The sequence below is a fragment of the Tachypleus tridentatus genome, chromosome 2, assembly GCF_004210375.1.
Source record: "Tachypleus tridentatus isolate NWPU-2018 chromosome 2, ASM421037v1, whole genome shotgun sequence".
NCBI lineage: Eukaryota > Metazoa > Arthropoda > Merostomata > Xiphosura > Limulidae > Tachypleus > Tachypleus tridentatus.
In genome coordinates, this window is record NC_134826.1 from 753,918 (window position 1) to 767,379 (window position 13,462).

General features: G+C 34.3%; 1 protein-coding gene across 1 annotated transcript; it reads right to left on the reverse strand.

Moving 5' to 3' along the window:
* Positions 1-3,471: 3,471 nt before the first annotated feature.
* LOC143237112 (uncharacterized) lies at positions 3,472-12,131 on the reverse strand. The gene is made up of 2 exons (XM_076476003.1): positions 11,521-12,131; positions 3,472-5,386 (listed from the first exon to the last, which is right to left on the reverse strand). The coding sequence occupies exons 1-2, from the start codon at positions 11,618-11,620 to the stop codon at positions 5,145-5,147; spliced, it is 342 nt and encodes a 113-aa protein (XP_076332118.1). The 5' UTR covers positions 11,621-12,131; the 3' UTR covers positions 3,472-5,144.
* Between the last annotated feature and the right edge of the window lie 1,331 nt (positions 12,132-13,462).

Below are 13,462 nucleotides of genomic sequence, written 5' to 3' on the forward strand. Positions count from 1 at the left end.
AATTTTGAAACATACTGTGTATTTCAACAGAACTTCAATATAATAAAAAAGTGATTTTAATTATGGAGGAAACTACTGTGTATTTCAAAAGAACGAAAATCTTATAAAGAAGGGATTTTAATTATGGAGGGAAACTACTGTGTATTTCAAAAGAACGAAAATCTTATAAAGAAGGGATTTTAATGATGGAAAAACTACTGTGTGTTTCAACAGAACATCATTCTAATAAAAAGAGTGATTTTAATGATGGAGGAAAGTACTGTGTATTTCAACAGAACATCAGTCTAATAAAGAAGTGATTTAATCATAATTGAAGGTACTGTGTATTTAACAAGAACACAAATATAATTAAGAATTATCATGGTGGAACATACTGTGTAATTGAACAGGACATCAGTCTAATAAGGAAGTGATTTTCAATCATAGTGGAACATACTTCGTATTTCAACATAGCATCATTTTAATAAAGAAATGATTTAGTCATAATGGAAAATACTTTGTATTTCACAAAAATACCAGTCTAAAAAAGTAGTCGTTTAGACATGGACGGACATACTGTGTATTTCAACAGAGCGCGATTTCAGTAAAAAGTGGTTTAATGATGTGAAATATAGTGTGTATTTCACGAGAACAGCAGTGAAATAAAGAAATTATTTAATCATGGTGGAACATACTGTGTATTTTACGAGGACACCACTGTATTAAAAAGTGTTTTAATTATGGTGGAACATACTGTGTTTTTGAACATGACACCAGTCTAATAAAGATGATATTTAATCATGGTGAAACATACTGTGTATTTTCACCAGAACAACAGTGTAGTAAAGAAGTGATTTAATCATGGTGGAACATACTGTGTATTTTAACAGAACATCAGACAAATAAATAAGTGATTTAATCATTGTGGATCTTACCATGCATTTTATGAAAACACCAATGTAATAAAGAAGTGATTTAATAATAATGGAGCATACTGTGTATTTCTCAAGAACACCAATGTAATAAAGAAGTGATTTAATCATGGTGAAACATAATGTATATTTCTCAAGAACACCAGTCTAATAAATAAGTGATTTAATCAAGGTGGAACATAATGTGTATTTTAAGAGAACATCAGTCTAATAAAGAAGTGATTTAATCGTGTTGGAACCTACTATGTATTTTATCAGAACAACAGTGTAGTAAAGAAGTGATTTAATCATGGTTGAACATACTTTTTATTTAAATAGACCACCAGTGTAGTAAAGAAGTTAATTAATCACTGTGGAACATACTGTGTCCGTTCACAGAACATCAGACTAATAAATAAGTGATTTAATCATTGTGGATCTTACCGTGCATTTTATGAAAACACCAATGTAATAAAGAAGTGATTTAGTCATGGTGGAACATAATGTGTATTTCACAAGAAAACCAGTCTACTAAAGAAGTGGTTTAATCATGATGGAACATACTGCATATTTTGCGAGAATACCAGTGTAATAAAAGTGTGATTTAAAGAGACTTTAATTAGCCATAATGGTATGTGCTGACCAGTGAATACAGCAGTGTTATCCAAGAACAGACGCAATTCATCCAAGTATGTCCCACTGAGGAAGGAAAACACAACCCCAGGTGGGATGCTTTGATAAGGAACGAAGTTTCAAAGCATACATTAAAGACAGTTACAAACAGTGGAGGTGCATGAGCCTCTACATATAAACTCTGACCTGGGGAAGTGCGAAAAGCCCCAGTGCAGAGCTGAAGTCCTTGATGATGAATGGGCCAAGATTCTGGTAGAGCCATAGACCAGTGATTCCTAGTCCAGTTTCAATCTAATAAGAGCACGATATATCTCATAGTGTACATCATCAGGTCCAACCGATGTACTGCCAGACTGATGAAGGGTCAGTTTGAGTTCCACCAGTGGAAAGGGACGATTATAGTCATTGAGACAATCAGCTCAAAAGGAATGAGGTGATCGCTCTGCCCAAGTCTTGATGGCTAAAAAGATGGAGGAAGAAGCAGAAGTGCTACATACCTGGCAAAAGCTTTCACCTAGAGTATCGGCAAGGCTCCAGGTATCAGCTACTTCTTAGCCATGAGAGAGCAAGATCGAGAAGGGGACAGAATTATGTTGCCCACTGACCTTTCGAATCTTGTCCCATATGACTTTGGAACTGGTGGTGGAAGATATGATGGTTGTGAACTTAATCCAAGAGCCTTTCTGGATTTCACGTCTTACCCATCAAGCATGTGCATGGGCCTGTTGGAAAGCGATGTGGTGCGAGAATGTGGGATACCTTCGTAAAGTATGCCAGGCCCGTGTTTGAGTCTTCCATGCCACGTGGCAAGCAGGATTCCACCACGGACGAGGATATCGTAAAAAATGTGTCAAGGTTTTAGGAATACATTGAACAGCTGCTTGTATAATACAGTCAGTTACTGCTGCCACACAGTCGTCTATTGATGGCAGGATCAAGTTCTGTGAGAGCAGTGAAAGAGGGCCAGTTTGCTTGATCCAGCTTCCATGCAGGTCAGGTGGCATTGACCACAGCCAGTCTCTCAAAATTGTAGGAAAATGATCACTGCCTAGTGGATTATTGTCAACCCTCCATGAAAAGAGTGAAGGGGAACAAACTAAGAGATCAATAGCAGTAAAGGACTGACTAGATGCATGGAAATAAGTAGAAGAACCAATATTGTAAAGAGAAAGATCGTAATTGGAGAGCATATCCTCTACGAGCGACCCCTCCCATCAATATCAGCACTTCCTCAGAGGGGATGATGTTCATTTAAGTCCCCCAGGATTAAAAAGGGAGACAGCAACTGTTCAACGAGAGCATCAAGGTCTGATTGATCATATGTCTCTCCAGATGACAGGTAGAGAGAACAAACAGTAATGGTATGACCCAAGGAAACACAGATCAAGTAGCAAAGACAGGGTGGGCACATGCTGATCAACCAACAGTGCCACCCCTCCATGCACTTGTCCATCATTTCATATTTCACAGTCATACTCTCTAGTTGGTTCTATGAGTTTCTTACTTTTTGCTGGATTATAAAGTTTTGTATTTTTACCTAATTTCTAGTTAAACTATTTAGTTCTTTATCTACTGTCTGGTAGAACTACTGGGTTTCATACTTTCGTACAAACACAGGGGAACAAAAATGCATCATGTCTGAACCAAAATAGCTTAGAAGCTTTAAATACATTATATCATTTTGAAAAGCTAATACGAGAAAGAATGCAGCCAAAGTTGGATATGTACAAGTGTTTTATCATCTTCTACATGATTCACAGATAACTCCTGTTTTAAGTTTATATGCATCACAAACTTGTAAAGTAAAGTAATACTATTAGATAACTCGTAGACTGAAATTACGTCTTCAATATTATAGCTAGAAAGAAACTTCACAATCCACCTTTTACTTGCTAATGATGTAACCAGTCATTACCAAATGGTTCATAATAAGTAACAAGACACGAAAGAAAAACAAAAACTAACAATTTATTTGGAAACTTCGTGCTGCATTTCTGTGAAACATAGATGTATTCCTACATAGCGCCTTCTGGTGGACAATACAATATTATACACAGGAAGCTAAAACAATATTTACACAAACTGTACACAACATAGGGCTAAATGTTTTATATACATAATCACAATAGCCATTCAAGAAATACAAATTACCTAAATATTGTTCATCACCAGATTTGCTACTTTAACATATGTTAATTATTAGCATCCTACCTTTCAAAACAATATAATCTCAGCCCTAAATAAACATTGATTTAAACAATATCTTAAAGAGATCATAGTCTCAGACCTAATAAAAACAAATTAAACAGTATCTTTAACAGATTGTAACCTCAGTCATAACAAAACAGATCATAGTTTCAGACCTAATAAAACACTTAAATTAACCAGTACTTTCAACAGATCACAGTCTCAGTCCTCATAAAACACTTCAACATTTTTCAACAGATTACACACAAATCAGTAAGTAAAATCCACAAAAATATTTAATTTACTGCTATTTAAAAATAATTTTACACATTACCCCATTACCAATGTAATATGTTCCCAACAGCTTCAATTCTACAAATAAAAAACCAACAAAAAATATAGCGATTCCAATAAAAATCGTCTTTCCACTTTTTCCTACCAGAGGGCTTCTCACAGTTGAAAAGTATTTTGACAGAACAACGAACTTGCTTCATATATATTACATTTTCTTCACAATCTTTCCTTATTTTCTCTTTTGTAAAAAAAATACAACAAAAAACAAATAAATGTAATATTCAGAACAAAAACTGCAAAATATCATTGGGATTTTCTGTTTCAGATAAATGTCATTTGTTCTGTTTGGCCAGATTTAAAGTCACAACAAATGTATACTGTAAATAAAAAAAAAAAACCAACAATAAAAAAGATTACCAAAAATACCACCATCTCTTAGAAGCCACAAATGAATATTTTTCAAATTCAATGTAACATACATCACAAGAAGATTCTATACCACCATCTCTCAGAAGCCACTAATGAATATTTTTCAAATTCAATGTAACATACATCACAAGAAGATTCTAGGTAATATATAGGATCTTTAAGAGTATTTAGTGCCCTTTAGTTGTTTTTAACAAAAAGCTTCAGCTGTATTCACTTTTAATTTCACTGAATTGAAATATGGTTTGAGTATCACATAGGTGGCGAAAATTTGTTAAACAGCACTAAAAACTATGATAATTTAACGTTTTCTAAATTTGTCAAAACTATTCAAGCAAGAAAGAAAACAAATTAAGATTAATTTTATAAATATTGAAACAGTAAGGAAACACAGTAGAATCACCAATACGTATTGGTAACTATTGAAAATAGTAACGTTAAGATTTAAGTCCTAAACCTTTTTCCAAGGCCTAAAGGACTGCAACAGGAACCTGATAAGTTATGTTCTTACGAATAACATAGACTCATTGCTTCTATAATAAATGATTCATAAAAAAACTGGCCGTTAAATGAAGGTAAATCTGTGCTTCAAAACCGTCACTAAGACCAGCTCAAATGGGGTGAGAGTGGACAACCATTGTAAAGTTATGACCAATGAAAAACAAGACTTTGCCAAGAGGAAAGATTTTAGATCATCACATAAAACAATTAACGTCACACAAGGGTTGAAAGTTCCATGCTATGGGCTGTGACATCAGGCCCTATTAGGCCTGATTCTCGGAGTTGACTAAGCCTACTTTCTACCCTCTCTCTACTGGCTTGAGTCTTTTCCCACTGCCACAGGTAAACGTTCTGTACTGAGATTGCTCCACAGAAAACGATTCCAAGGCCTATTACTATGCTTGTTACAATGGCTGGAACCTCATGAAAATGGATAAAGGTGAACAAGATGACACCTACAATAAATAAATATGTAGAAATAGAAAAAACTTTAAATATGTTAACAGATAAAATGATGCACTAATAGAGAAGTACAAAAATTATAAACACGATGATAAAAAATTAGGGTTTGTGTCATAATGTATTTACATGTTATTATTTCCCAGATCATCTTCAGATGCTAAAACATAGATTACCTAAGAGTAAACAGTAAAGGTATGGACTGTTAAGTTATCAGTGAAGAACAAGGGTATGGACTGTTAACTTACGAGTGAAGAACAAGGGTATGTATTATTAACTTACCAGTGAAGAATAAGGGTATGGACTGTTAACTTACCAGTAAAGAGCAAGGGTATGGACTGTTAACTTACCAGTGAAGAGCAAGGGTATGGACTGTCAACTTACCAGTAAAGAGCAAGGGTATGGAATGTTAACTTACCAGTGAAGAATAAGGGTATGGACTGTTAACTTACCAGTGAAGAATAAGGGTATGTATTATTAACTTATCAGTGAAGAATAAGGGTATGGACTGTTAACTTACCAGTGAAGAGCAAGGGTATGGACTGTTAACTTACCAGTAAAGAGCAAGGGTATGGACTGTTAACTTACCAGTGAAGAGCAAGGGTATGGACTGTTAACTTACCAGTGAAGAGCAAGGGTATGGACTGTTAACTTACCAGTAAAGAGCAAGGGTATGGACTGTTAACTTACCAGTGAAGAACAAGGGTATGGACTGTTAACTTACCAGTGAAGAGCAAGGGTATGGACTGTTAACTTACCAGTGAAGAGCAAGGGTATGGACTGTTAACTTACAAGTAAAGAGCAAGGGTATGGACTGTTAACTTACCAGTGAAGAACAAGGGTATGGACTGTTAACTTACCAGTGAAGAACAAGGGTATGGACTGTTAACTTACGAGTGAAGAACAAGGGTATGGACTGTTAACTTACCAGTGAAGAACAAGGGTATGTATTATTAACTTACCAGTGAAAAAGAACGGTATGTATTATTAACTTACCAGTGAAGAACAAGGGTATGGAATGTTAACTTACCAGTAAAGAGCAAGGGTATGGACTGTTAACTTATCAGTGAAGAACAAGGGTATGGACTGTTAACTTACCAGTGAAGAACAAGGGTATGGACTGTTAACTTACCAGTGAAGAACAACAGTATGTATTATTAACTTACCAGTGAAGAATAAGGGTATGGACTGTTAACTTACCAGTGAAGAATAAGGGTATGTATTATTAACTTACCAGTGAAGAACTAGGGTATGTATTATTAACTTATCAGTGAAGAATAAGAATATGGACTGTTAACTTATCAGTGAAAAACAAGGGTATGTATTATTAACTTATCAGTGAAGAACAAGGGTATGGACTGTTAACTTACCAGTGAAGAACAAGGGTATGTATTATTAACTTACCAGTGAAGAACAACGGTATGGAATGTTAACTTATCAGTGAAAAACAAGGGTATGTATTATTAACTTACCAGTGAAGAACAACGGTATGGAATGTTAACTTATCAGTGAAAAACAAGGGTATGTATTATTAACTTATCAGTGAAGAACAACGGTATGGAATGTTAACTTACCAGTGAAGAACAACGGTATGGACTGTTAACTTACCAGTGAAGAATAAGGGTATGGACTGTTAACTTACCAGTGAAGAATAACGGTATGGACTGTTAACTTACCAGTGAAGAATAAGGGTATGTATTATTAACTTACCAGTGAAGAACAACGGTATGGACTGTTAACTTACCAGTGAAGAATAAGGGTATGTATTATTAACTTACCAGTGAAGAACAACGGTATGGAATGTTAACTTATCAGTGAAGAACAAGGGTATGTATTATTAACTTATCAGTGAAGAATAAGGGTATGGACTGTTAACTTACCAGTGAAGAACAACAGTATGTATTATTAACTTATCAGTGAAGAATAAGGGTATGGATTGCTAACTTACCAGTGAAGAACAAGGTTATGTATTATTAACTTATCAGTGGAGAATAAGGGTATGGAATGTTAACTTATCAGTGAAGAACAAGGGTATGTATTATTAAATTATCAGTGAAGAATAAGGGTATGGAATGTTAACTTACCAGTGAAGAATAAGGGTATGGACTGTTAACTTACCAGTGAAGAACAAGGGTATGTATTATTAACTTACCAGTGAAGAGCAAGGGTATGGACTGTTCACTTATCAGTGAAAAACAAGGGTATGTATTATTAACTTACCAGTGAAGAATAAGGGTATGGACTGTTAACTTACCAGTGAAGAACAAGGGTATGGACTGTTAACTTATCAGTGAAAAACAAGGGTATGTATTATTAACTTACCAGTGAAGAATAAGGGTATGGACTGTTAACTTACCAGTGAAGAGCAAGGGTATGGACTGTTAACTTACCAGTAAAGAGCAAGGGTATGGACTGTTAACTTACCAGTGAAGAACAAGGGTATGGACTGTTAACTTACCAGTGAAGAACAACAGTATGTATTATTAACTTACCAGTGAAGAACAACGGTATGGAATGTTAACTTACCAGTGAAGAACAACGGTATGTATTATTAACTTACCAGTGAAGAACAAGGGTATGGAATGTTAACTTACCAGTGAAGAATAAGGGTATGGACTGTTAACTTACCAGTGAAGAACAAGGGTATGGACTGTTAACTTACCAGTGAAGAACAACAGTATGTATTATTAACTTACCAGTGAAGAACAACGGTATGGAATGTTAACTTACCAGTGAAGAACAACGGTATGTATTATTAACTTACCAGTGAAGAACAAGGGTATGGAATGTTAACTTACCAGTGAAGAATAAGGGTATGGACTGTTAACTTACCAGTGAAGAACAACGGTATGGAATGTTAACTTACCAGTGAAGAACAACGGTATGGACTGTTAACTTACCAGTGAAGAATAAGGGTATGGACTGTTAACTTACCAGTAAAGAGCAAGGGTATGGACTGTTAACTTACCAGTGAAGAACAACAGTATGTATTATTAACTTACCAGTGAAGAACAAGGGTATGGACTGTTAACTTACCAGTGAAGAACAAGGGTATGTATTATTAACTTACCAGTGAAGAACAACGGTATGTATTATTAACTTACCAGTGAAGAACAAGGGTATGGAATGTTAACTTATCAGTGAAGAACAAGGGTATGTATTATTAACTTACCAGTGAAGAACTAGGGTATGTATTATTAACTTACCAGTGAAGAATAAGGGTATGGACTGTTAACTTACCAGTGAAGAATAAGGGTATGTATTATTAACTTATCAGTGAAGAACAAGGGTATGTATTATTAACTTATCAGTGAAGAACAAGGGTATGGACTGTTAACTTACCAGTGAAGAATAAGGGTATGGACTGTTAACTTACCAGTGAAGAATAAGGGTATGGACTGTTAACTTATCAGTGAAAAACAAGGGTATGTATTATTAACTTATCAGTGAAGAACAAGGGTATGGACTGTTAACTTACCAGTGAAGAACTAGGGTATGTATTATTAACTTATCAGTGAAGAATAAGGGTATGGACTGTTAACTTATCAGTGAAAAACAAGGGTATGTATTATTAACTTATCAGTGAAGAACAAGGGTATGGACTGTTAACTTACCAGTAAAGAACAAGGGTATGTATTATTAACTTACCAGTGAAGAACAACGGTATGTATTATTAACTTACCAGTGAAGAACAAGGGTATGGACTGTTAACTTATCAGTAAAGAACAAGGGTATGGAATGTTAACTTATCAGTGAAGAACAAGGGTATGTATTATTAACTTACCAGTGAAGAATAAGGGTATGGACTGTTAACTTACCAGTGAAGAATAAGGGTATGGACTGTTAACTTACCAGTGAAGAACAAGGGTATGTATTATTAACTTACCAGTGAAGAGCAAGGGTATGGACTGTTCACTTATCAGTGAAAAACAAGGGTATGTATTATTAACTTACCAGTGAAGAATAAGGGTATGGACTGTTAACTTACCAGTGAAGAACAAGGGTATGGACTGTTAACTTATCAGTGAAAAACAAGGGTATGTATTATTAACTTACCAGTGAAGAATAAGGGTATGGACTGTTAACTTACCAGTGAAGAGCAAGGGTATGGACTGTTAACTTACCAGTAAAGAGCAAGGGTATGGACTGTTAACTTACCAGTGAAGAATAAGGGTATGGACTGTTAACTTACCAGTGAAGAATAAGGGTATGGACTGTTAACTTACCAGTGAAGAACAACGGTATGGAATGTTAACTTACCAGTGAAGAATAAGGGTATGGACTGTTAACTTACCAGTGAAGAACAACGGTATGGACTGTTAACTTACCAGTGAAGAATAAGGGTATGGACTGTTAACTTACCAGTGAAGAACAACGGTATGGACTGTTAACTTACCAGTGAAGAACAACGGTATGGACTGTTAACTTACCAGTGAAGAATAAGGGTATGGACTGTTAACTTACCAGTGAAGAACAACGGTATGTATTATTAACTTACCAGTGAAGAACAACGGTATGTATTATTAACTTACCAGTGAAGAACAACGGTATGGAATGTTAACTTATCAGTGAAGAACAAGGGTATGTATTATTAACTTATCAGTGGAGAATAAGGGTATGGAATGTTAACTTATCAGTGAAGAACAAGGGTATGTATTATTAACTTATCAGTGAAGAATAAGGGTATGGATTGCTAACTTACCAGTGAAGAACAAGGGTATGTATTATTAACTTACCAGTGAAGAATAAGGGTATGGAATGTTAACTTATCAGTGAAGAACAAGGGTATGTATTATTAACTTATCAGTGAAGAACAAGGGTATGTATTATTAACTTATCAGTGGAGAATAAGGGTATGGAATGTTAACTTATCAGTGAAGAACAAGGGTATGTATTATTAACTTATCAGTGAAGAATAAGGGTATGGATTGCTAACTTACCAGTGAAGAACAAGGGTATGTATTATTAACTTACCAGTGAAGAACAACGGTATGGAATGTTAACTTATCAGTGAAGAACAAGGGTATGTATTATTAACTTATCAGTGGAGAATAAGGGTATGGAATGTTAACTTATCAGTGAAGAACAAGGGTATGTATTATTAACTTATCAGTGAAGAATAAGGGTATGGATTGCTAACTTACCAGTGAAGAACAAGGGTATGTATTATTAACTTACCAGTGAAGAATAAGGGTATGGACTGTTAACTTACCAGTGAAGAATAAGGGTATGGACTGTTAACTTACCAGTGAAGAACAAGGGTATGTATTATTAACTTACCAGTGAAGAGCAAGGGTATGGACTGTTAACTTATCAGTGAAAAACAAGGGTATGTATTATTAACTTACCAGTGAAGAATAAGGGTATGGACTGTTAACTTACCAGTGAAGAACAAGGGTATGGACTGTTAACTTACCAGTGAAGAATAAGGGTATGGACTGTTAACTTACCAGTGAAGAATAAGGGTATGGACTGTTAACTTACCAGTGAAGAATAAGGGTATGGACTGTTAACTTACCAGTGAAGAACAAGGGTATGGAATGTTAACTTATCAGTGAAAAACAAGGGTATGTATTATTAACTTACCAGTGAAGAATAAGGGTATGTATTATTAACTTACCAGTGAAGAATAAGGGTATGGACTGTTAACTTACCAGTGAAGAACAAGGGTATGGACTGTTAACTTACCAGTGAAGAACAAGGGTATGGACTGTTAACTTATCAGTGAAAAACAAGGGTATGTATTATTAACTTATCAGTGAAGAATAAGGGTATGGAATGTTAACTTACCAGTGAAGAACAAGGGTATGTATTATTAACTTACCAGTGAAGAATAAGGGTATGGATTGCTAACTTACTAGTGAAGAACAAGGGTATGGACTGTTAACTTATCAGTGAAAAACAAGGGTATGTATTATTAACTTACCAGTGAAGAATAAGGGTATGTCTTATTAACTTACCAATGAAGAACAAGGGAATGTATTATTAACTTATGAGTGAAGAATAAGGGTATGGACTGTTAACTTATCAGTGAAAAACAAGGGTATGTATTATTAACTTACCAGTGAAGAACAAGGGTATGTATTATTAACTTACCAATGAAGAACAAGGGTATGTATTATTAACTTACCAGTGAAGAATAATGGTATGGACAAAAAAAAACCACCAACAGCAATTATTCTTGTAAAGGAACTTTTCTTCAAGAATTTGTTCGTCCTGAAAGACAACATATTAGTTAAAACACTAATTTGTTGTAAAACATTACTCTAACATATAATGTGTAGACAGTTAAAACACTAATATGTTATAAAGCATAGCCCTACCATATAATGTGTAGATCGTTAAAACACCGATGTGTTGTAAAACATGGCCCTACCATGTAATGTGTAGACAGTTAAAACACCGATGTGTTGTAAAACATGGCCATACTATGTAATGTGTAGATCGTTAAAGCTAATATGTTGTAAAACATTACCAGATTATGTGGAACAAAGCGAGCAAGGCCTCATGGATAAAAATGGTAACAACGAACTGAGCAACATTGTATGTATGGCATAAATAAAGTTATTGTAATGACAACTTTATTAGAGGAGGTTTCAAACGAAGTTCATTTCATGTACACCTGCAACGTTACCATGTCGCACATTTTCCACCTTAATTACTTACAACAAATGTTATGAATATCTCACCACTGAAAGTGTTAACAAATATTATTAAATATATTTATATTTAACATTAATACCGAGAAAAATGATTGGCTGTCTGACACAAAATGCCCACAGGAATATCTCATTTCTTTTATATAACTTATAAATCGACCAGAAGATGGCGTTGTAAGGTATTCTAACTTTTTTTAAAACAACTTTAAGGAAATATGCACAATAAATCATAACAAAGTGATTATAAGTTTTAAAAGGGACATACACATAATATGCATGTTTCGTAAACATGCCTGTCATTCATAGGGGAAAGTCTGTTAAGTTAAGGAAATTATATTTGAAGTATGTGTTCCGATGATAAAGAAACTTAACTTTTCTTAGATGTATGTATGACCAGAGAATTCTGTAATATTTTATGATGTGGTGAATTTGGCTTCAGTAGTTATTGTAACGCTGTTTTGTGCGATATTCGTAGCCCTTGTATACGATGTTCATTTCTCGTATAATGTTTCAAACTTTGATATGTGATATCTATAGCATTAAGATTCTTTAACCCTTTAGTTTTTTTACATATTGCTATTAATAACTTATGGGTAAAATTTACCTACTTGTATCCCTATACAATATACTATAAAATTATTAATTTTTGTTAGTACACAACTTGAACAATTAATACACAGGAAAGTTAAAGCTATAATGATTAGAAAAACACTCGCTGGTTAGTTGGTTAGCCTTGGTGTTTCAATGTTTGGTCATAATTCAATAACACATCACTAGATTCTGCTAGCTAAGGAAAGTTAGTTTAGTTCTGAATCCACATACAACACTCGTTGTAAAATAAAATAAATAATATTCAAACGCACTTTAAACATTAGAACAAACAGAATTAACAAAGTAAATTTAACGTAAAATGAAAAAAGTTACTACAAGTAAAAATATGAAAATGGTTCCTCTACCGTCCTCCATGTTGTTTGTGTGCGGTACTCGTAAAGTTCTGAGAATGTTCGAAACCTCGCTTTTTTGAATATGAAACATTTAAAAGAGAATTTAAACCAGCAGGATTTTAAGCGTTAGAACAGAACTCATTTATTAAAATGTAAATTTACAACAATCATTTAATACACGAAAAATTTATTACGACTGCGAATGTTTACGTAACAGTTTGAAATGTTCAACGAGGAAACGTTGTTTACTTTATTGTTTTCTTTAAAGAATAACGTAAATCTATAACTATATTTAAAGATTAATTAATAATACAAACAAAACAGCAGTCATCCCATGGATACCAGTTTATAGTCGCTACTAACAACGACGATAAATCAGCTACAACATAACGATTCTCCATTTACAATTTGTTCGGTGAAACATTTTCTTTATAGGAAGACTTTTAAACAACACAATAAGTATTATCAG

Bases quoted from the DNA above. Each gene is read 5' to 3' on its own strand.
- LOC143237112 (XM_076476003.1), bottom strand. From the start codon at position 11,620: ATGTTGTCTTTCAGGACGAACAAATTCTTGAAGAAAAGTTCCTTTACA. The intron at 5,387-11,520 runs GTAAGTTAATAA...TATTTATTGTAG, and splicing joins CATACCATTATTCTTCACTG to GTGTCATCTTGTTCACCTTT.